Source organism: Lissotriton helveticus, chromosome 1_1 (assembly GCF_964261635.1).
Source record: "Lissotriton helveticus chromosome 1_1, aLisHel1.1, whole genome shotgun sequence".
Classification (NCBI taxonomy): domain Eukaryota; kingdom Metazoa; phylum Chordata; class Amphibia; order Caudata; family Salamandridae; genus Lissotriton; species Lissotriton helveticus.
This window is the reverse complement of record NC_136057.1, coordinates 1,467,625,981-1,467,652,079: the sequence shown is the minus strand read 5'-3', so window position 1 is coordinate 1,467,652,079 and position 26,099 is coordinate 1,467,625,981. Positions and strand designations below refer to the sequence as shown.

At 45.2% G+C, this 26,099-nt stretch overlaps 1 protein-coding gene across 2 annotated transcripts in view; it reads left to right on the top strand.

The window, feature by feature from the left end:
- The window catches only part of LOC144828139 (E3 ubiquitin-protein ligase DTX3L-like), an 814,092-nt gene that overhangs the window by 67,900 nt on the left and 720,093 nt on the right, over positions 1-26,099 (top strand). For both annotated transcript variants that reach the window (XM_078686257.1, XM_078686255.1), the window contains exon 3: positions 12,228-12,435. In XM_078686257.1, the coding sequence (XP_078542383.1) occupies positions 12,228-12,435 (208 nt within the window). The remainder of the gene's footprint in view (positions 1-12,227; positions 12,436-26,099) is intronic.

The following is a 26,099-nucleotide window of genomic DNA, read 5'->3' as shown; positions in this document are numbered from 1 at the left end:
GCACCAATTCTGCCACCACAGGTACCCCCTGCTGCCCCACTCCCGCCACCGCAGGTCCCGGTGCCCGTTCCGGCGCCCCAGTTGCCAGTGGCAGTACCAAATGTGCCAGTAATACCGGCAGCGGCACCAGTGCCACCCGTCGCGCCACCACTGGCGCCCATTCCCGCGCCAGGGCCAGTGCCAATAGACCTGGCTGCTCAGGTGGCGGCTATTCTGCCTTGGTTAGGGGGGGGTGCGTTGCCGGTCAATACTGCCCTGACAACGGAACAACAAACATTGCTGACTCAGATATTGTTGGCTAGTGGTAGGGGCGCAACGCCGCCTGCACCGGTTTCTCCCCAAACAGGTCCAGCGAATGATGGAGGCAGTGCCAAGACCGCGGAAGCAATGTTACTCAACGACAATGGGAATGGTAAGGAGATTGCCCTGCCTTTGCTGGGCGAAGGAACATTGCCCTCTAGGGGTGAGTGCTTAGCACAGCATGTGTCGCAGAGTGTAAAGGAAATGATATGGGCCGACAAGTATGTGAACATGTTTTCATTGCTGATAGATAACAGGGAATGGGAATATGCAAAATCACAGAAGGAAATGTTGTTGCCCAGTGAATGGAGAGCGAAGTTGTACAAGTTTAGGGTGGAAGAAAACCTCATCAACTGGCTGAGGGCTTTTGCAGTGTTCGGCGCAGTAATGGGCGAACGTTTTAAGGGAATGCAACCAGCCATGAACTGCTATCAAAGTAGGATAACAATGTTCCATGAGAATCATGCAGGGGATGTATGGAAGGAATATGATGTCGCTTTCAGAAAGTCCAAAGAATTTGATAAAACTTTATCATGGGACAAGGTGGATTCTATCTCATGGCACAATCAATTCGAGAAGGGTCAGGGGGCAAGCACAAGCACAAATGCGGGTAGAGGTTATTTCCCCAGGCCGCAGCAGCCGTTTCAACAGCCCTTTCGATCAGCACCGGGAGGGGAGACAGCCCAAAAGCAGAGAGCAAATGGAGGGGCGAAGGGGGTATGTTGGGACTTCAATAGGCGGACATGCAACAGGGCACCAGGTACCTGTAAGTTCAGGCACGCATGTAGCGTATGTGGCCACCCTTCCCACCCCGAAACAACATGCCGAAATAAAAATAGTGGTGCAGGAAACAGGGGTAGGAGGAAACCTGAATAGTAAGATCCACCCTCTAATAGCACATTCACCCATTCAGCTGTCAGCATTGATCCCCTGGTTGAACAGGTACCCGAATCACACATCTGCTAGGTTATTACAAGAGGGTTTCGCACATGGTTTTCGAATTCCTGCTGGGGGGTATGTCGGGAGACCACAGTGTAGGAATCAGCTATCAGTCCTTGCCAATCCAACAGTGGTGTCAACAAAAATAGCTAAAGAAGTGCGTTTGGGGAGGGTAGCGGGACCATTTCACGTCATTCCCACGCAGAATTTTGTGTGCTCTCCTCTGGGGGTGGTGCCTAAGAAAGAACTAGGGGAATTTAGGCTCATCCACAACTTATCCGCACCAAAGGGGACATCATTGAATGATGCGATTGATGATACAATTTGCTCTGTGAAGTATGCGTCCTTCGATCAGGCAGCGGGCATGCTGAGGAGTTTGGGCACAGGAACACTGATGGCTAAGTCAGACATTGAGTCAGCCTTTAGACTACTCCCGGTTCACCCAGAGGACCAGCACCTGCTGGGTTTCTCCTTTAAGGGGAAATACTACATGGATAAGTGTATGCCCATGGGTTGCTCAATTTCATGTGCTTATTTTGAACAGTTTAGCTCCTTTTTGGAATGGGCACTAAGACAACATACGGGTCACCAGTGGGTGATGCACTACCTGGATGACTTTCTTTTTCTGGGCCCGGCGGGTTCACGGGAGTGTGCGTCAGCATTGCAGGAATTTTGCGTGCTCATGCGCTCTTTCGGGGTCCCGTTGGCACAGGGGAAGACTGTGGGACCAGTGACATGCCTGGAATTTTTAGGCATCGAACTGGATTCTGTTGAGGGGTGTTTTAGATTACCAGCAGAAAAGATCCAAAAATTCAAACAGACTCTAGGACTGTGTTTACAAGCGAAGAAGGTGAATTTAGGGCTGTTGCAGCAGACAGTGGGACAGTTGAATTTTGCGTTGAGAGTAATTCCTATGGCTCGCCCATTTTCACGCTCAATTGCACAGGCCATGAGGGGTCTTCGTGAAAAACATCACCGGACACGGCTGTCTGCTGAGGTGCGCCAGGACATGCGGATATGGATGGCATTCCTGGCGGATTTCAATGGAAGAGTGCTGTGGGGTGCACCCACGGTGTCTTCGGAGGACATTGGTTTATGGACCGATGCGGCGGGCAGTGTAGGGTTTGGTGCCATCCTTGGCAAGAAATGGGTGGCGCAGAAGTGGCCCGCCTGGTGGGAGGAGAGCGGGCTGACGGTGAACATTGGTTTCCTCGAGCTCTTCCCAATCTGGGTGGCACTGAAAGTCTGGCCCGAGGAGCTGGCCAACAGATCGGTAATATTCTGGTCAGACAATATGTCAGTGGTTGAATGCATCAACCAACAAGCTGCAAGGTGTCCACTCATTTTACGCTTGATCAAAGAGATTGTGCTGTGTTGCATGACGAGGAATGTACTTTTCAGAGCAAAACATGTCCCAGGGGTGTTAAACAATGCAGCTGATGCCCTTTCTCGCTTTAAGATGCAGGTGTTCAGGGATCACTTGCCGGAGGCAGAGACAGCGCCAGCTCAATTCCCGGCGATTCTTTGGCAAATTGGTGCCCCCAACTACATGACCTCGTGGCAGCCAGCCTAGCACCCAAGACCAGGACGGCATACGAAGGGGCGTTCAGGTCTTACTGTCACTTTCTGGGACAGGGCTGGGAGAGTAGTTGGACTATGGAGGCTAGCTTCAATGGGTATTTAGGCAGCCTACACAAGGAAGGGCGCACGGTGGCAACAGCCAACAGGCACAAGGCCGCTATCTCCTTTTTCGCACGGGCACGAGGGGGCAGGGACCCTACACACAGCTTCCAGGCCCAGAGGGCATTAAAAGGATGGCGGCGCATGCAGCCCCCCTCCATAGATTCTAGGAAACCCATAGGTTTTGAACGTCTGTCAGCTGTTCTCCTCGCGCTGCCGGACACATGTAGCTCTACATCTGAGGTGGGCCTATTTAAAGCTGCTTTCTCTTTAGCCTTCTATGGGGCATTCAGGGTAGGTGAACTCGTGGCGGCCAACAAAGGTGATAAGATAGGCGGCCTTCAGCTGCAGGATATCAGCATAAGGGGCGACACTATGTGGATCAGCATCAGGAAATCTAAAACTGATCAGGACGCTAGGGGCCAAAGTTTGGCGTTACATCGGGCAAGGAACAATCCCTGCTGCCCGGTGACACATGTGGAGGAACTGATAAGGCAGCGGGCACAGGAGTGTGTGGGGTCACTGCTAATGCATGGGGATGGGACTCCTCTTACCAGGTTTCAGTTCCAGAGGGTACTAGCCATGAGCATGGCAAAAGCTGGTTATAATCACAAAGAGTTTGGGACACACTCCTTCCGGATAGGGGCAGCCACAGAAGCAACAGCTAGGGGTTTGACCACAAATAGTGTGCAAAGAATTGGGAGATGGTCCTCAAGCGCTTATAAACGCTACGTGCGGTTGCACATGTTGTGAGAGCTGCCGCCATGGGGAGTATTGCTAATACCTGCTGTTTTTCTGGTTATTTACAGTTTCACGGGCCTGTGACGCAGGACGGAAACTACCCATGGATCATCAAGGCAACTTTACTACAGCATGGAGGAACCAGGAGGACAGACAGAAGACCGTAGTCATTTGGGTAGTGGGGCATTCATATGTCAAACGTGCTAACAAAATTTTTCTTGCAGGTTCAGGCAAACAAAGGGTGGAAAGTAGGGGGTGCAGGGTCTCCTTCCATGGCAGGGGGGGGCTCCGCCTCAATCAGTTCAGGGACTATATGTCGGACTTACTAGCGCGACATACTACACCACCCTCGGCGGTAATACTTCACTTAGGGGGGAATGATCTGGCAGGTCTGGGCAGAAGGGTCCTCCTGGAAGAAATTATATCTGCAGCGGGTTGGCTAGCAAAGCGGTTACCAGGTAGTGTTGTAGTATGGTCACAACTGATACCAAGGATGCAATGGAGGGGGGGAAACTCAGTCAGCGCGTTGAACAGCTCGTTAAAGAGGGTCAACAACAAGCTGGACAGGTTATTTAGGACTCCGGTCTTACAGACCATCCCTCACGGGTGCATTTGGGGGGAGCACTTCTACCTGCGGGATGGGGTTCACTTAACAGAGGAGGGGAATGCCCTTTTTATAAGAAACATCCTGGCATGGGTGGAAGTTTTTGCAGGAAGAGAATGACCTTTCTGGAAGGGGGGTGTTCTGGGGGGGGGGCCAGATAGTCGGTTAACTACCTGGCCTGTGGCGGTAAGGTCATTAATCGGTGAGCAGCATTTTAAGGTCCTTACGGGGGGGGCGGACCCATTCACGAAAGGGGCCGCCCGCGGGAGGGGCCATTTGGTCTCTCTCAGAACTTCAGGGGCAGGATATGATCTCCATTAATTTAAAGGGTGCGGGGGAGGGAGTCTACGCTTTCCTCAGGCTGGTAGCCACCCCTCACAACACTATGACGTCACTAAGGTGCGCGAGTGTCTGGGCCCTCCTGTTATGGTTAAATGGAGTTCGGGGAGCGCACGTGGGTGTAACGTGCCCTGGGTTGCGCATGCGCATCTTCAACGTGAGAGCGCAGCTGTAAAAGGATCTGACACCGGTTGGCGACCTTGCCGTAGGACTTTATTAAAGGTATTAAAAGTATTAAAATATTAGAATGCAGTTTAATTTTCAGGATGATTAGATTACGTTAGGAGACATGCTGTATTAGCTATTTGTTAAGGTTAGCCCATCATACCATGTCGAAACGGATGTCAATCTAATATTCTGAAAAGTGTGCATTTTAATAATTGTCAGAAATGTTTATTTGATTAAAATTTTTGATTTGTTTTTATATTTTAATAAATACGGCCAGGGGGGGGGCCCCGTACCCCCCCTTGACTTCCAAAGACCCCCATGTGTTGACTGGTTGAATTGGGTAATTCAGTCGGTGTTCAAGGGGGGAGGTGGCCGGCAGTCCAAGACCATGATACAAGGGGGGGCCAATAGGCCCCCACGCAAGCATGGCGGGGCCCGGTCCCTCCCACACCCCGTCCCTTTCGGGGCCGCTTTCCCCGCCCCCTCGCCCCGGAAGTACTGTTGTGCTTCCGGGGCGAGGGGGCGGGGGGCCGCGGCGGCGAAAGGGTTAAAAGCCTGGGGAGCGCGGGAAGCGGCCTCTTTGTGCCCGCGCTCCCAGGCTTGCTCCTCGCCCCACCGTGGGGCCGTTTAATTTTCCCCACCCTCCATCCCTTTTTAGCAGACCTTGGGGCTTGGCAAATGGTGAGTATCAGGTTTGTCAACGTGCCGGAACATAGATTTAAGGGGGGCTTGATCCAGTAGGCCTTGAATTCCCTGTGTACTGGAAGGAAGAACAGAATTTAAACTTGTGGTGCAGTGTCGTGATATTTAACTAATTCTTTCCTTAGGCCCTTTTTCCCGCTTACAGGAGTAACTATATATGTAGATGTTTGTACTTTGCTGTGTGTTAACAATTTTATCCTTAGGCCTTTTTTCCTTTTAGAATAGCAATGTCGTATTTATTATGTGTGTCTGGCGGTAAGGTCATTAATCGGTGAGCAGCATTTTAAGGTCCTTACGGGGGGGGCGGACCCATTCACGAAAGGGGCCGCCCGCGGGAGGGGCCATTTGGTCTCTCTCAGAACTTCAGGGGCAGGATATGATCTCCATTAATTTAAAGGGTGCGGGGGAGGGAGTCTACGCTTTCCTCAGGCTGGTAGCCACCCCTCACAACACTATGACGTCACTAAGGTGCGCGAGTGTCTGGGCCCTCCTGTTATGGTTAAATGGAGTTCGGGGAGCGCACGTGGGTGTAACGTGCCCTGGGTTGCGCATGCGCATCTTCAACGTGAGAGCGCAGCTGTAAAAGGATCTGACACCGGTTGGCGACCTTGCCGTAGGACTTTATTAAAGGTATTAAAAGTATTAAAATATTAGAATGCAGTTTAATTTTCAGGATGATTAGATTACGTTAGGAGACACGCTGTATTAGCTATTTGTTAAGGTTAGCCCATCATACCATGTCGAAACGGATGTCAATCTAATATTCTGAAAAGTGTGCATTTTAATAATTGTCAGAAATGTTTATTTGATTAAAATTTTTGATTTGTTTTTATATTTTAATAAATACGGCCAGGGGGGGGGCCCCGTACCCCCCCTTGACTTCCAAAGACCCCCATGTGTTGACTGGTTGAATTGGGTAATTCAGTCGGTGTTCAAGGGAGGAGGTGGCCGGCAGTCCAAGACCATGACTCGTTCTTATCTATATTTCAATTTCCTATAGTGTGAACTTGGCCCGAGGGCACTGGAGCTATTTACCGGAGACGCAGGCTAGATACATAGATGTATAGGGAATGAGACATTACGAGATTTGTCAAGAATCACAGGGTGTTGTTCCGATGTCGGGATTTAAACCTAACTCCCCTGTTCCAAAGTCGGCACCGCTAGGTTTGTGTATATGGCTTCAGTGAGCTGTAAAACGGGTTCCTTGGATTTCGGAATTCTCCTTTGGGGGCGCATGGTGTGTGCGCGTTGTGGGGAGCTGTTTGCACATGCCTGGAGCTAATTACAGGCCGTGGCAGGCATGTCCAGCCTGGGATAATAGCAACAGGGAAGCATCTGTCTGTCCCAGGGCAGCGCTCGGTGGCTCATTTTCACAAACTAGAAAGAAAATCTAAGGACAACACACGGGTGTTAAGGAGAGTGGTCGGGACGAGACAGACGTACCGCCATCTCTGCAGGGGGGGGGGGGCGAGGACGTGCATTAGCATCTGCTCAAGCAGCATCCCCAATCATTAATCCTTTTTGTTGGGTTCCGGAGTAGCGTGCTACTCGCCGAAAAGCGCATTGACGCCTAGACAGGGGTAGTAAGCGCTACATACATGCAACTAAAATACGATAATATCATGCGCGCCAGGTAAGTACCCGTAAACAAAAATACTCACACTGCCTCACAAACACTCCCACCTGAAAACCAGTCACAGAATGGCATGCATGAACGGGTAGCATTACTCAGACGAAAACATTCCTGCCTGACCAGTGCATGCAATGCAGTATTTTACGTGGAGATACAGAAGTGCAGGGACTCATTTTCCAGAGTGCTGCTTGCTTCTGGGAAGTGACGGTACTCTCCCATTAAATGCATTGCAGCAGTACTGGAGAATACTGGTACTGTCCCTTTCAAATGAAGAAGATCATGTACTCGGTACATGCCTGCTATTGGGAAGTGCTGGCACTCACCCCCCACCAGTTCCTTCCTGCTTTTTGAAAGTGCTGGTACGCTCCCATTCAAAGTATTATTACAACTCTATTGAGAAATTAAGGTACTCTCCCTTATGAGTTCTAGAGTCGCAGGCACTGAGTACCGAACAGTACCTGTCCACTCATGTCACTATGCTCAACCGGAAGCTATATGGGAATGCACGTGCGTATGTTCTTTCACATATGAAGCAGAGCTTTGATGACTGTAGCGCCTCGCCTTCTTCTCGGTATCAACTTTAAAATGGGTGTAATATTTTGATTTCGTTATTTTGTGTTTAATGGCGGAAACGGAAATGTCGAAACCGGCAATGGATTAATGTGTACAACAGCGCACTCCGCCAACATAGTGGCATATATATTTTTTCGGTTTACACATTGTCATGTCTGTTCACAAGAATTTGACCCAAATTACAAAAACATACAGAGGGATTTGCATGCAGACCGCTTTCAAATTAACTCTTTCAACAGAGTGTTTATGATTTTTTACACATTTTGTTTAGCGTGAACTTGACCCGAATGCACTGGAGCAGTGTGCAGGAGCACCAGTTACATTACACAAGGGCACACATTCATGTTTTTTTTGTTTTATGGTTAAGTGTCGGGACTTTAAGTGATTTGCCCAGAATCACAGGATGTTGAGCTGCGGAGAATCGAGCCTATCTCACCACTTCTAAAATCAGCACCGCTGGCCGTAAGCCCACATTTTCTGGCCATTTTCTACAAACATTTTTTTGGGCCAGTGCACTATATCGAAATATTCCATTTCAGCAGACTTTGCACTTATTCTCCCATAGTAATCACAAATGTAATTTTCCGTCTCGGTGCTTGAAAATAAGTGTGATTAAAAACTCACTTCTACACTCTATATCAAAGGTTTCCAGCCACCATAAATGAGTGTCAATAAATGGCCGTCATTGAGAATACAAAGATATTGTGTCTGGTGAACAGAGGGACTTTTTTGCCCCGTTTTTTGTGGGTGCCCTCACGCTATCTATCTATCTATCTATCTATCTATCTATCTATCTATCTATCTATCTATCTATCTATCGCCCTCACTCTATCTATCGACCTCACTCTATCTATCTATCTATCTATCTATCTATCGCCCTCACTCTATCTAGCTATCGCCCTCACTCTATCTATCTATAGCCCTCAGTCTATCTATCGCCTTCACTTTATCTGTCTTTCTATCTATAGCCCTCACTCCATCTATCTATCGCCCTCAGTCTATCTATCTATCTATCGCCCTCACTTTATCTATCTATCGCCCTCTATCTATCGCCCTCTATCTATCTATCTATCTATCTATCTATCTATCTTTCTATCTATCTATCTATCTATCGCCCTCTATCTATCTATCGCCCTCTATCTATCTATCGCCCTCTATCTCTCAATCTATCTTCCTATCTATCTATCACCCGCACTCTATCTATCTATCGCCCTCACTCTATCTATCTATCGCCCTCACTCTATCTATCTATCGCCCTCACTCTATCGCCCTCACTCTATCTATCTATCACCCTCCCTCTATCTATCACCCTCACTCTATCTATGTATCACCCTCACTCTATCTTTCACCCTCACTCTATCTATCTATCGCCCTCACTCTGTCTATCTATCGCCCTCACTCTATCTATCTATTGCCCTCACTCTATCTATCTATCGCCCTCACTCTATCTATCTATTGCCCTCACTCTATCTATCTATCGCCCTCACTCGTATCTAGCGCCCTCACTCTATCTATCTGTCTATCTCCATCACTCTATCTATCTATCTATCTATCTATCTATCTATCTATCTATCTATCTATCTATCTATCTATCTATCTATCTATCTATCTATCTATCTATCTATCTATCTATCTATCGCCCTCACTCTATCTAGCTATCGCCCTCACTCTATCTATCTATAGCCCTCAGTCTATCTATCGCCTTCACTTTATCTGTCTTTCTATCTATAGCCCTCACTCCATCTATCTATCGCCCTCAGTCTATCTATCTATCTATCGCCCTCACTTTATCTATCTATCGCCCTCTATCTATCGCCCTCTATCTATCTATCTATCTATCTATCTATCTTTCTATCTATCTATCTATCTATCGCCCTCTATCTATCTATCGCCCTCTATCTATCTATCGCCCTCTATCTATCTATCGCCCTCTATCTCTCAATCTATCTTCCTATCTATCTATCACCCGCACTCTATCTATCTATCGCCCTCACTCTATCTATCTATCGCCCTCACTCTATCTATCTATCGCCCTCACTCTATCGCCCTCACTCTATGTATCTATCACCCTCCCTCTATCTATCACCCTCACTCTATCTATGTATCACCCTCACTCTATCTTTCACCCTCACTCTATCTATCTATCGCCCTCACTCTATCTATCTATTGCCCTCACTCTATCTATCTATCGCCCTCACTCTATCTATCTATTGCCCTCACTCTATCTATCTATCGCCCTCACTCGTATCTAGCGCCCTCACTCTATCTATCTGTCTATCTCCATCACTCTATCTATCTATCTATCTATCTATCTATCTATCTATCTATCTATCTATCTATCTATCTATCTATCTATCTATCGCCCTCACTCTATCTATCTATCTATCTATCTATCTATCTATCTATCTATCTATCTATCTATCTATCTATCTATCTATGTATCTATCTATCTTTCGCCCTCACTCTATCTATCTATCTATCTATCGCACTCACTCTATCTATCTATCGCACTCACTCTATCTATCTATCGCACTCACTTAATCTATCTATCGCCTCACCACAGTATCACTCAGCACCACCACAGCATCACTCAGGGGCACCACAACATCACTATGCGCTACCACAGGATCACTGAACGCCACAGCATCACTAGTCGCCACCACATGATCACTCAGCGCCACCACAGCATCAATCTGTGCAACCATTCAACAACTGGTTCAAATATGTTCTCTCAATGTTTCAAGCTTCATTACAAATGTCACAAAAGATGTTAATATTTCACTTCTGTTCTTGGATTTTCGTCACAATAAAATACACTGAACATAATCTTCACAAAAGTTATTTACAAAAGTTTAAGCTATTGCCATTATAAATAACAATACCAATAATATTTAAGTATTAATTAATAAAAAAAATTAAAAGCCATTGTTATTTGTAATATTAATACATCTAAGTCACGTTTGCGAAGGTCATAACTATAGGCATTGTAAATGACAAAGCTATTAATTTCGCTATTTTCAAAACCAACACGTAATAATAAATGTGTCATTTGCAATACCAATAGCGCAAACTTTCCTAATGCGAGACCTATTGCATTGCAAATGCTTGTTGAACTAGCTTTCAAGGCAGACAACACTCTCCTGGAGTGCCTCTCAAAAAAGAAAAAAAAGAGCTCGCAGAAAGCAAGCATGTGATGAGGAATGCAAGGAGCCAGTCCTAGAGGTGGTATACAGGTAGTGCTCCACTGGAGTTACAAAGGCATGCTAGACTTTCTAAAACAATGAAACCCCCCCAAATAGAAAGCACAGCAAGCAAATGTGAGTTACAAAGCACAAGGCCAGTGGTAAGCAAGGGGATGTATGCATTCTTAAAGAAGTTTTAAAAATGTCTTCACTTTGTTTTTCCCAACCTGACAGCTGTCTGTCTGGTAGGCTCCGTCCTAAAAAAGGAGCTGTCAGCTGAGCACATCTCAGGATGCTAGTCTGCAAACATGCAGCTTACACTAACCTATTCAAAACAACTGCTTTCATGTGAGGGCAAGGCTAACTTTCTTATTCTCACATATGTAAGTCTTTCACAGCACATGTGCCAATCTAGTTTTTAGGTCGAGACTAGGCAGTGCGCATACGCTGTCTCTCTGCAAGACCTTTTGTAATCTCCTCCATCGGCTTTTGGCATGCCCATGAATTGCCATGTTTGTTGTTGTGCCATTTAGAAATACGGGGTCTTTATTGGTGTATTGGGTCTGATCCTCCCCCCCTTTGTGTGCTGAGTCACACCCAGGTGATTTCACTCATTGTTTGCTTGCATTGGCCATCCCAATACGTCCACAGTTCCTCCTGGTCATCTTGGTCTGTCTTTTTATTTTGTAGGTTATCAACATCGTTTTAGGCTTTCAGGCCATTTCACGGAGGAATGCTCTGTTCGGCACCTGCAAAGTGGCAATTTCTGTCTGGTAGTTGTTGAGCTATGCCAATAGCTCTAACTCCAAAAAACGCAGACCTATTGCATTTCTAATGCTTGTTTGGCAATGGTGTGAGACAAATGGACTTCACATGCACATAATCAATAGCCATTCAGGGAGGAATGAAGATATTACCAGTCCACAGCCTTCACCAGTCAACCCACACATGACATTGTTCTGCGTTCCCTTTGAGAGGATGCAGGGGTGTGTAGCAACCGACATGAGGTGCGTCCACAGTCCAAAAGCAACACCAAACTTAGAATGACAAGCGGTTGAACTGCAGGTCTGAGGAGGTGACTGCAGTCTTAGAAAGCTGCTTACAGAACTCTCCAATCATTTGTCCTCTACCATGTCTCACCTTTGCTCCCTACATAGGTATAAAGCCTTTACAAGCAGAGTGTAGCAATACAAATATTCAGTGTTTCAAGAGTGACTGCCGTTGTTACCTGACCTGCTTAGGTGCTAGACATGTCATCAGCTGCCCCTTTGAAGCTAAGGCTGAAGTCATCTTCTAGAAGAGAGTGAAGGTACTTTAGGGACACAGCTGGTTTTATTTGATGTTGTTCTTGTTATTTCACTTACAGGAAGTAGATTCACCTCAGGATGACGCCCCTAAAGAGCCCCGTCTACTGGTCAGAGGCCTCGCAACCACTCACCTTAATAATGCTGAGATACGTCAACTACACAAGAAACTGCAGAGTCTATTACAGGCATGTAAGCTAGGAGAAGTACACCGTATATCATGGGAGAAGGAGCTGGACTGCTTACAAGTAACATTTTCTTGCCACAGAGGTAAGTGAAGGCAACATGTCTGTGTGAACCAGTAGAAGGATCTTCTTTTTCTTCAACAACACAGCCACTGTTACTATACAACAGTCCTCCAAATAACCTTCCAATTTCTTAAGACACAACATAACCTGAATGCTTCATTCCAGCAGCATACATCATCCACCCAAAAATTAACTGCAGGAATAATTAATTTATGTTGGCTTCTTTTAGGGCCTAAGCACTCTTTTGCCCTTCCACTTTGTGGTGGGGGCCCTCCCCTCCTTACTCTTATAATGGCTGGCTACTACTCCACTCTTGCCTACAATCCACCAGCTCTCTGTGTTTGTGTAATGTGATGTAGAGCCACATAACGTTCAGCAAACAAGCTAAGGAAGGCAATCCTTGCAACCCTGTTAGGCCTTGAAGGACCAAGGGCAGGTGTTCCCTGCACAGTTCCTCCCCCATTACTTCCACCCCTCCTCCAGCTGCCAACCTGCCAACCACTCAGGAAAGAAGGTGTGTAGAGGAACACCATGGTTGCTTCACAACTGGAGGACATGTGGATTGACACATCTATCCAGAAGAGGAGTCCTCCTTGTTTTTCCCCACTTTAACTAAGCCTTGTTTCCCTGTACACATAGTAGGACTGGGGTAGGAAATGCTTAACTAGTGGCATAAAGCATCTGATGATGTACGACATGAGCAGAGTAGGTGCTGAGGTAAGGGTACCGTTATATACCAAAGTAGAATATACCATACCACCCACTTCACACTTACCAATATCTCATAACATTAAACCACACCATTTTTGCTGATCACCATACACTTTAATACTGTCTTACTGTACAACACAACATAAGACAGCACGTCATACCCAACTCACTCCAGAGTACCCTGCTCTACAGTCACACCAGGGCACACTGCATTACATTGCACTCCACTATTCAGCAGTACACCACAGTGCCATGTACAACACCACCTGCTGTATCACCAGTGCACATTCAGACTGTATGACCTGATAGCTGCAACACACCATAAAACACACAATAATCCTACACATCACACAATTTCACAAAACAACACTCCGCCCTGAACAATCCCAAACATTGTACTGTTCAACACCAAAGCAATCCTTTTAGTGGTTATCTCTTTAACACATCAGAGTCATGCCAATTGGACTACACAATACATATAATAACGGACGGGGTGGGGTGTCCTCTCCTGGACTTTATCTCTCTGAACACCTTCCTGTAGAAGGACAACCTCAAAATGCTCACATAGTTTCAGATCATTTCTGGACCCGGGAGACTGGACTTAGACTTGCAGGACCTGAACTTCTGTATACCCGTCTTGCCGTACCACAGGTGTTACCTACTGGTCAAGGTGAGCCAGGAACATTTTCAGTTTGACATTCTCTCCTTCAGCCTCACAAGACCCCTTAGGTGTTCACAAAAGTGACTGCATTGGTTGCTGCAAATCTTCAGAGATTGGGATTTCATGTATTCCTGTACTTCGACAACTGGCTGCTGAAGGCGCAGTATGTTGTGAAGCACCTCTTGATGATAGCAGAACTCGTGATATATTTGGGATTTACCATAAACAAGCCGAAGTTCACCTGATCGCAACTCTGGCTTCCATTTATTGGGCCGATCCTGGATGGGTTGAAGTTCAAGGCAGATCACAGAAGTGGAGTGGTTCAAAGGGGTGGGGGGGCATTAGCTATGTGATAACTACATTCAAGTTCTACATGGGGCTGGGGGTGTTTTGAGAGATATAAGACTATTAATGGCTTCCTTGGAAGCTATAACAACAGGCATTTTGAAAAGAGATGCATTTTCCCTGTTCTGCATATATGCTGTGGTTGCAATTAAATTCAGGACAAGGAAATAGCAGGAGGAAGTAGTGGGAATAACAACCATGTTCGAGGCATGTGGGCTGCTGAATTCATATCTGTGCATAGATCGCCGCCTAGTGTTGGGTCCGGATGATTGCACCTTGTTGTCCTGGAAGAGTCTTCGAAGTATCACGAGATAGGTGACTCCTCCCCTGGACTACAGTGCGCATGGGCATCTTCTCCATCCTCAGATTGTTTTTTTCCGCCATTGGGTTCGGATGTTATTCCTATACTCCAACTTCGGAATCGAAACAAAACTTTTCAAGAGGCCAAAAGGCCTTCGACTTCGACGGTATTGTTCTTGCTCGGTACTTCTTGACTCGATCAAGCCTTCCATCTCGACTTGGTAGTCGACGCGGGCCGCTGGGCCTTTTCGATGCCACGTGGGCCTGCTGTCGATGTAAAGGAGCCCGTTCAAAAGGTGCCCACAATGCCACTCCAAGTTCCCGCATACTGACAGACACACAGTATGCAACAAGTGCCTATCACCAGACCACAAGGAAGAAACATGCCCAGCCTGCGCCCAATTCCGTTTGAAGAAAACGATCCGGATTCGACGGGCCGCTAGGCAAGAGATGCAGCGACAGGCACCGGAACCAGACAACATCTTTGAGGATGAACAGGAACTTCCAGAAGGAGAAGATTCGGATCTAGAGATCGTCACCGTCGAGGACCACTCGGACTCCGATGACGAAATCCCACCGGGGCAAACCGTGAGTACATTGCCCCCGACACCAATTAGCCAGTTACCGAAGGCTCCGATCGAGGCATCGCCTAAAGGCCTTAGCCAAGATCCGAAACATCATTCGGCAGCCCCGCCGTCCGGCTCGGCTTCGAAAATAAAGACCAAGCCTTCAGATACCCCAGGTCCAAGTAACGTTACCCCAAAGAAGGCTCTACAGCCCAAAAAGGTCGTCGAACCGAAGAAGGCCGTACAGCCTAAGGGCGTCGACCTGAAGAAGGCCGTCGAGCCAAAAAGCGCAGAACCAAAGAAGGCAGTCGAGCCAAAGAAGGCCGCCGAAACAAAGGGTGCCGACCCGAAGCAGGCCGTCGACCCAAAGAAGACCTCTGCGCCGAATGTCGTCGAACCGAAGAAGGTCGCCGACACAGAGGGCGTCGTACCGAAGCCTGTGGCCCAGCTGAAAAAGGTTATCGAGCCAAACAAAGGCACCGACCCGAAACCAAGTGCTCCTAAAAAACCAGTCGATCTGAGAAAAATCGTCGACTCGACAAAAGACAGTCAACCTAAAAAACCTGTCGAGCACAGAAAGCGCATCGAACCGAACGATCCGGTCGATTCGCAATCAATCGTCGAGCCGGACAAACAGCCCGAGCTGAAGAAGAGCAATAAGGAACTGAAAGTCGTCGAACCAAAACAGGTTGTCGACACGAAGGCAACGGGAGACCCAAAAAAGACTGAGCCAAAAAAGTAAAAGACACAGCCACGGACAGTGGAAGAGGAACTCTTCCACCCAGAGCCATCAGAGGATCAGGCAAAAATATACATCAACCCTGACACTGGTAAAGTCACTATTTTACATAGGAAAAAGAAGCCATTGGACACTGAGCCTCAATCCCCCATTCCTCTGAAGAAAGAGGACTTTGGGACTTCTCCCTCTAGACTCTTCATTCCTTTCTATCCTACTATGCCTACTACACCTTTTGCTCCCTACTCTCCTACTCACTCTGGGGACAATGAGGGCGACACAGGGGAAGAGCCCCAATATGATATTAACTATCCTGAGGATCCTAACCCTCAAAATGAACCATGGGTAGAGCCCACTGATCCATATGACACACATCCCATCCCTGACACCTCCTCATACCCAACAAGGCCATCACCTACTGACGACACCATTGTCTTCAACCAGGGCAGCGCAGTACCACAATGTAGACATGCACAATGAGCCTATAGAAGAGGACTTTTTATTTGACACATTCCCTACTACTGAGAAAAATGTCAGAACACTTCCTATGTTGAAAGGGGTCCTAAAACACGCGCCAGACATATTTAAAGATACAGCCAGAGCACGTGTAATCAATCACAGGATTGAAAAGAAATATAGAGCGGCCCCTACAGACCCTACTTATATCAGAGGTCATTTGCCATTAGATTCACTGGTGGTGGCCAACACACGCAAACTGGCCAACTCACAGACAAAAGGAGAAGCTCCACCTCCTGATAAAGAGTCCAAAATACTAGAGGCCTCGGGTAAAAGAGTAGCATCCAGGCCTCCAATTCATGGAGAATTGCAAATACACAAGCTCTTCTAGCTCGTTACGACAGGGCACACTACGACCAGCTTGAAAGATTGATGCTACACTTGCTTGAGCCTTTCAAGGCACAAGCTACTGACCTCATACGGGAGGGGAAATTTATTACAAACGCCTCCATTAAATGCGCGCTTGACACAGCAGACTTTGTAGTATGTTTATCTAGGGACCTGTATCGATACTCCTATTTCTGACCCTTGTCCGGTTATAAATCACTAATATCCCTACAACGGCACAGAAAACCGTTTCATAAATTAGTCATAGCGCATGCTGTCGCATTAAGCAAGCACTATTCCTCCAGCCCCCTAGAAAGCACACCGAGTTCTTAAACAAATCCAAGCCTCGAGCAACCTGGGAAATCCCCGCCTGCTATGTTTTGATTTAGTCCGAGAACTCCTGTAAAGCACTGCAAGAACGATCAGTTCTTAGCGACATCTTTATTGACGTCTTATGTCCATCCTTACATCAAACCCAGCACCTCTCAGGTATAAATATACCAACGCTGCCCTCAGCAGGACACGGTGGTGATGAACCTGGAGGGGTGACTACTTGCCGGAGAGCCCAGCTGATGCGAGAGCCCACGGACGCTGCCCCTCCCCTTTTGACGCGCTGAGGAAGACGCTGTCTTTTCTCTTGCCGAGAAATCCAGCTTCCAGCGTTTCCAGCCCACCTTCGCGGGTGACTGGGATACCGAGTCCTGAGAGAGAGATACCAGTCCTCCAGCCTTCTAAATCCCAGGTACTGAACCGACTAAACCCTAGTAGAGAATTCTTGAGTCAGATTCTTGGCAAAACAAACTTAACTTAAACTGCTACTTACTTACTCCCTCCCATGTATTAGGCTTAGGTCAGGTACACCGGGGTAGGCGTAGTTAGAAGCACCAGTTGAGTACGATTAGTCAATGTATATATGTATGTATATCTTCTATCCATTTTAAAGTATCATATGGCTAGGAAACCATATCAATGCTTTTACAGTATTATTTTATAATCCTGCTTTTACTATATGCATTCTACTTAACCCTAAGTATTGCAATTGTAGCGATTCATTTCTCTTGTATGAGAAAAGAGACTGATCAATAAATAACACCTTTTATTGAAAACGCCCGTCTCTTCTTTTCTCTACAATCTGGTGAAACTAAGTATGCACGTATTGACTGAGTAAAATAGCTGTCTGTTGTTTTCACACGACTCTAGAGATATACTCTTGATCAGGGAGAGCAAAGTTGTCATGTTCTATGGTTGTCAGAAACTAAATCCCTTCTTGTCTATCCAGGGAGGTTAAACTCCTCCTCGCCTATTCGAGAAAGTTTCTAGTGAACTCTGAGCTAGCTGGCACACAAAACTTAAGTCTAATATAGTCAGTAGAAGACCTAGTTAACCTCTGTCCTACGTCTATACTATTGAAGATATTATTCCAATGCGCAGAGCCTATTGGGAATATAGGAACTACACTAAATGGCGCCCAACGGTTTGGTAAGGCGATAAATATAACGCAAGACATTAGAGTAACTCAGTCGTGCTTTTTCACACAGACCCTTTCTCCCGTAAATACTCCAAAGACGTCTGGAGTGGGTAAAAGGTTAAAATCCGCCGGAACTTAGTAGAAAGAGATTTCTATGTATAGTTTTTGGTTTATTCAACATTGAAGGATACAGTGTTCCAAAATATTGTGCACCTAATCTTTGTTTCCTTGGAAACCTGATCTGCAACAAAACAAAAAAAACCTTCCTGTCAGTAAAATGTCAGACAACGAAGAAGAAAGGGAGGCAGCTAGAATAGCAGCTCAACTCCTAGCGGATGACACAAGTCTCCTGCAGACTGACCCGGACGCAATACTCATCCCGGTCAACATAAGAAAAACTATAACTCCTAAACTAATAGAAAATGGACTGACATCGAGAGGTGGTACAGTCATATTCGTAATTGAGGCACATGAATATCGGCAGACAGAGGTATTCTATTCATGGATAAACTTTCCAGCAGCAAACGCTGTCACAAAAGAATTCCACTATTATAAAATAGAGGAACCTCCGGATGCGTACACTCCTTTCGAGGAGGTGGAAATCCCATTAAAATACCAAGAGCACCTGCTCTGGTTTAAATGCGCCCTAAAACATAATAATCACATCACCAGGCTCGGTCCACTAGGTAGACCGGGAGCGACGTGGCCGGTTCTAACCAGCTACACACCACATCCTGACATTGAAAACATGTCAATACCAGAACTTTTAGCACAGCTAAAACAACTGATTAAAATACATAGACAATTAGTCCAATATGTAATGCGGACTTCAACAGTCCAACCAACTATTAACATTCCACAGCTGACCCTCATCAGGGGAACACACAAATAAAATCACACCACAGAACATACAGTCATGTCTGGGTAAAGTACCCATAAAACGGGAACAAATTCCATTCTGGTTAGCACAGAAAATCACTCAAATAGAGGCAGTATTTCCGGATACTACCCCTACTGAGAAACACAGAATTCTGACTATCTGCCTTCCAATGGGAATCGCACCACACGTGGAGGACTGTGACACTTGGGGCACAGTCTTTGCTTCCATTTACACAAAAACACATGGTGTTCCGCCCATGGCGGTAATACCTGATGTGCTAAGACAGATTCAAAATGAATACGGTCCAGAACCTGCTTTAACTCTGGGTATGAAATTACTGAAAGACTTCAAGCAGGTCTCAGCTTTATTATTATCTAACATAAAAGGGGAAGCAGCATCTGTGGCGATCCGCCAGAAGTTGAAAGAAACAGATATAGCAGAACAACCATTTGAACTTGCCAGAATCATAGAAAAATCCTATGAAGAACTAGGAAGAGATAGTTTGGGTGGGAAACCAGTAAAACCCGAACTAACTGAAAATCCTGAAAAGATATTTATTAAAAACAATCTAAACACTCCAAAAAAGAGCTGGGATGGAAATAAACAATCCACTCCCAAAGAAAAAAGATTCCAGTCCAGAGGAAGGTCTCCTCGGCGGAGAGAAAGATCTCCGGACCAAGGACACAAGTCTCCCCAGAGGGAGCCCTCTGAAAAAAGATATAACCTTAGAAATAGGGATAATCTAAAGAAACCTGATAGATATCAAGATATTGATACACGTCCCTCTCGATCTTTTCAGACTTTCTCGCAGAAATCGGAAAGAAGAGGACGGTCAGAACACAGGGAAGAGCACGTCAAGTCCAAAGACAAGGAACCTGCTCATCAAAGTAAAAAGTAACAATTTCCAAAGAAGAAGGTAGCCAGTATTAAAGTAATCAAACATGCCGAGGATACTGAGGACACAGCTGAAAAACGGAGAGTGGGCTCAGACAATGCTAGACAGCGCAGCAGAAGTGAGCATAGCTCGCAAGATCCTGATGAATCATCTGGAGACAGTGGACACGAATGAATACATTCAGGTGGAAACTGCAGATACCAGAGTTAGCAAACCTCATAAAATATACGAAATAACATTACGTATAGAGGGAGATAAGACTAGGAAAATAAGGGGTCTATTTTGGGATAACGTCTCCAAAGGTCATCACATCCTTTTAGCTGAAAAAGACTGGCCACCGGAATTTGTCAGGGAGTGCCCTCATGGCGAAGAAATGATTATGCCTGCCTTCTCAAATCACATTCCAATTCATAAAAAATATACACTTGCAATAAAGTGGGCAGTAGCCCAGGCTCCTGCATTATATAAAAACCACGTGGGATGGGATGAGGACTCTTTTCCTCACAAAATCCAGTTAAAATCTCAACCGACTGCACAAAGGCAGTACCCAATTAAGCAAGAAGCTAAAAAACAGGTCAGGGAGATCTTAGATCAACTCATGTTGCAAAACATTTGCAGTACAAAACTCACACAGTGCAGCACTAATGAATAACATAGTGCGCAAAAAATACAAAACAACATTAGACATCTCTAATGGATTCTTTTGTCAAAACATAGCACCTGAAAGCAGATATTTGACCGCTTTCTCAATAAATGGCTCGCAGAAAATTTCTGTCGTTTGCCACAGGGGTTCAAGAACAGCCCAGGATTATTCTCAGCAAGAGTAACAGAGTTACTTCAAATGTATGATGATGAGGCATTATCTTATGTCGATGACATCTATCTAACAGATGATGACTTGGATACTCACTTGAAAAGAGTGAACACCATAATACTTGGGTTTGCAGCAGAAGGTTACAAATTCAACTTCAAAAAGTCAAGAATTGCCCATCTAACTGTCCTGTTTTTAGGATATGAATTATCAAGTGAAGGCAAAAGCCTGGCTGACAATTTCTTAGAGAAATGCGCTGTAATCCAAGCACCAAGAACGCTGAAAAACTTACAATCAATTCTAGGTTTCCTGAATTTCGGAAGAACATACATTATAAATTATGCAGAGAGGGTTAAACCTCTCTATGACCTAATAAAACCAGATTTTAAAACAATCAATTGGACTCAAAAACACACAGAGATTTTGAGATCATTGCAAACAGATATGTTAGCTAAAACAAAATTGCAAACATGCGATAACACACGCAACCTTGTGATTCGGGTCATCCCAGGAAGATGCGGATTCACATACCTGACCTCTAATGAGGGAGAAACTGTACCAATAGCATACAAATCACATTTGTACACAAAAACTGAAATGAAATTTAGCCCAACGGAAAAAATTCTAACCGCGGTCCAGACTGCTGTAGCGAAAGAAAGAGCCCTAGCACAAGGTAAACGAATAATCATCGTTACACCAATACCAGCCCTAGAGGCAGTAACAAAGGCAAGCATTCCAAATGCTAAAGCACTACATCCCAGATGGATACAGTGGGTTAATTCTCTTGCTGCAACAGACGTGGTATACAAATTTGATCCTAATTTAAAAACACAAGAATTTCTCCAATATGAATTTGAATGTCCTCTGCCGACCGAAATCCTGCCTCTCGAACACTACGGCTGTATAATATATACAGACGGATCAGCACAGCCCGCAGTTGGGGGTAAACAAGCATACAGTGCAGCGTGTGCGATTGTTAAAGGTCGTTGGCACGAAGGAAAATTTAGACCACTGGTCACTAAAACACAATCTCTAGGAGATTGTACAGCTCAGCGAGCTGAACTACTAGCATTTAAGATGGCGCTTGAGAATACCGATCGCGAATTCCCCACACTCATAGTGTGCGATTCATATTATTGCGTTCAGTCTTACAATGAATACTTACAGAAATGGGTTCAAAACGGTTTCAGAGATGCAAAAGGTGGCACAATCAAGCATAAAACGCTTTAGGAACAAGTAGTTCTTTTACAAAAGGAACTACAAAAGACTCCCGTGATACATACACTGAGTCATCAACGTGATGGCGTTCACGTTGCAGGGAATTCATTGGCTGGTGAGGCCGCGAAGGCAGCTGTGGAAACGGCTTCCGTAGCTGCCATCACCCGGTCAAAAACAAAAATAGACAGCGAAATATTACAAGCTGTCAGCGCTACAGTAAAAGAAGCGATAGAAACACTCCCAAAAGGCTTTCCAGTAAAGTACTCATACATAACTGATGCAAATAACGTTCCATTTGCTCGAATCCCTGGAGTGGGGGATAGGGCAATTCCAAACATGGAATATAGGTTAGGACTAATTATAGCGGCACATGAAGGGCTCGCTTCTGCACACGCTGGTGTCTCGGCCACAGTATCATTATTAAAACAGAGATACTGGTGGCCACATATGAGAAGACAAACTAGGAACTATGTTCTAGAATGTGAAATATGCCAAAGAATGAAGGTATCAACAGTGAAACGACCGGCACAGACGCCCCTTCTAATCTCGTCTCTGGTCTCGATATTCCAGGCTGCCTGCGAGGGCTACCCGGAAGCGCCGGAGCTGGATTTCTCGGCAGGAGAAAACAGCGTCTCGTTCTCAGCGCGTCAGGAAGGCGGGGCTGCGCCAGCGGGGTCTGCTCTGCTCTGGGCTTCGGCAAGTCTGGCTGCTCCGATCTCGTCACCACCGCGTGTGTTTGCATAGGGCAATATCGGTAATATTTATACCTTTAAGGTGCCGAGATTGACGTAAGGATGGACATAAATACGTCAATAAGGATGTCATACGACCTGGTCGTTAGCACATTCTTTTGCTGAAGTTCTCGGTGAAATCAAAACAATGGCCGCAGGGTTTTTCCCAGGTCTGTCATAGGTTTGATTTGTTTTGAGAACTCCGTATGCCTTATCAGGGGCTGGAGGAATATCGCTTGTCTAATTAGATGGCAAGCGTTATGACCTAATCAGATAACACGTTCCTGTGCCGTAGTGTGGCTTAATCAGATAACGGTTCCTGCATCATGGGGGCTTTCTGCATCACGGGATGGCTGCTAGTTAACTTGTTAACCAGAATAGGGTCAGGAATAGGGGGATCGATACAGAACCTATAGGAATACATCACAAAACCATTAGCTTGTGTTTACCTGGACCACTGTGGTCCCTTACAAAGGGATGGCAACTATAAATACATCATGGTCGCAGTGGATTCCTGCACGAGATTCATTTGGATGTGGCCCCAGCGCTCGGCTGACGCCAGAACGGTTATAAAAGATTTGCGAGTCTTTATCGGCACATACGCAATTGGCATGCTACATTCTGACCAGGGTCCTGCTTTTAGCTCTCGAGCTTATAGGGAGGCCATGACCAGCATGGGCATTGCATTGCGGTACTCTTGTCCCTTCCATCCTGAGGGAAACGGGATTGTGGAAAGAAAAAACTGTGACATAAAGCAATCTATAACGGCAAAGGTATTAGGTTCGGGGGCTTGGTGGGGTCAAACATTTAATAAGTGTCCAACGTAGTCCTAATAATCTGCCAAGAAATTCTCTAAAAGGTCTCAGTCCGTATGAACTATTGTTCGGGACTAGAATGCTAATCCAGGACCTCGATAGTCAAACTTCAGTGGTGAAAGAAAAATGCTTTGATATCAAAGATCGTTTGGCTATTTTACAGGACTTAAACGAAACAAGAAAAGACCTGAGCAACTTAAAGTTAAAACAACAGCCAACAGCCACTGAAGAGAAACCACCTGTCCCAGCAAGGCCTGTCTGGATTCCAAAGATTGGGGATCTGGTCAGAGAGAAAATCGCGGTGAAGAAGGAATTTGGGCCTTTTTACAGAAAAGCAGTACCTGTCTTAGCTATCAATGGAACAAGATCAGTTGTACTACCGCCCCTTGCTGGTAAAAAGGAGAACCGAGTTGTATCCATCGACCTGGTTAAACCACAATCATGTGGCCAATAATAAGTAGTAGGCCAAGTGGACTCCCAAGAAGTAGCAGAACACCAAAGTGTGCTACAAACTCAGAGGTTCAAACTGAGAGACTAATCACATTTGATAAACCTACAGTGAATCAACAAGGACTATGCAACAAAGCCATGGAACTTAAACCTCGTGAAACCCAAATCGCAATAATGCATCAAGAAACACCAGTCTACAATGATGTAACCACTGACTATGCTAATGAAACAAAGAAAATTCCAAAAGCAAAAAGAAATCCAGAAGCAATTGAAACAATTGACAGAACTGCATCAGGCTACTTCATCAACTTCGATGACTTTTCTGAGGATCCGAGCGAACCTGAGGAACAGCCGACAAGATCAAAGACTTTTAAAGACAAAGCAAAAGAACTCTTTCATCAACTACAAGAAACCTAACTGATTTCTCCATGGATTGAATTTTGGGTGGCACAAGGTGTATTTGTCCTCATACTTTGGCTCATCATGGTACTATGCTTGGGACATTTCATTGAGGGAAAATATGTTGCAATGGACACAGCAAGTCAGAATATCAACTTGGTCCTAAAACCACACAAGTCTTCACACATCGAGAAAAGAGAACTTTCTTCAGTAAACTTCACAGCCAATCCTATACCCGGTGGGGTAGCATGGGACAAAACTGATTACGACATATATGGTCCGGTTGAACTCTTGAAGTATCCTTATCAATTTAAGGTTTCATTAAGTGACTTTGTAAAATTGAGCACATTTTCTGATGATTGGGACTTTGAAAGTATTAATGATATGATGTCAGACCTAGTTATGTCAGCTAAATTTACAGAACATGATTATTTACAGGGTTCATCTATTTATGGCCAGATGTACTGTTACAACCACTATGGTAACCATTATCTACATAAATCTGCTCAACCTAGAAATGTTTTTAATTATAATCAATGGGAACATTGTGTAACTCCGCCAAAAGGCAGTTCAAAAACATTTTATGATAAATTTTCATACTTCTCAGGGTTTAACCTAAGTAATGCAGAAACATTTTATTTTAGAATGTTAAATAAGACAGGAATGAAAACCATGCTTACAAATACAAAATTAATCTATTCAGAAACATTTTTTGAAAAAATGGAATACATTCGGTTTTGATTTCTGGAACAATAATATTGAAACGAAAACAATCTGGGGTACAAAAGATTGGCAGGTCCAAAGTATAGAATCATTATTTAGAGCCTGCATGATCCCGGAACAAATTATATTTTTGAATGACACAATTCAACAGACAACATGTCTCGGCCTAGCCAAAATTAAAGATTTAAACAAACCGTCTATTCCAAAGCCAACACATGAAAGTAATAGCACTACAGATGTTGAGATAGACGTATCCCATATTTTAAACCAAAACAGAACACATCCTGATTGGAAAAAATGGTTGATCTGGCCCACAGACACAAATAACTGTCAAGATAGATTCCTGAATAAAATACAGGGGTTCACATTGACCAGGCCAGACCCAAGATACTCCCAGAGACAACATCCAGGGATTGTAACGACATACAGTGTAGGAAAACTCTGCCTCGAATGGCTACAGACATCCACACTGGTTGAAATTAAGCAACACTTGACTTTACTTAAAGAAGGTGCTGACTTGCGTGATTTCATTATGGGACCACGCAAACAGCGTCAAAAACGTTTCATAGCGGCCTCTATATATGCAGCTTACAACGAAGCTTGGAAAGAAACTCAAATTGAGACAGCAGAGAAAATACGGGAAATTGACCGTGTTAATTTGGAAAAATCACTTTCTGTTGTGGACAATGGGTTAATGACTCTGTCTTCCAGAATATATTCACTGGACAGTATTGTATCATCTGCAATCGATATAATAGAGCAGGACTTACTAATGTTACAACATGGTCAGTCTCAATTGCGTTCTATTGTACAGCTTGGCTGGACGTTACAAAATCTGCGTTCAGGCTATGTGCCTTGGCGTTTAATCAACTCAATCATTATTCACTATCTTTAACCTTACTGATACACAAATCAGCTTGGCACAAAAGGTAGCAGAATATACAATTCTGAGCATTGAAAAACTTGAGAGATTACCATTGACAATGTCAGAACGACCTGTCATTGAATGGATAATACACGGAATCATAACTATTCCGATAACGACTTTCCAATTTCGATACTGCCAAAAGTATATACAGGCAGGCCAGTATGAAAGGTTGGGTAAAGGATACATTAAGTCAACATGGAACCTAC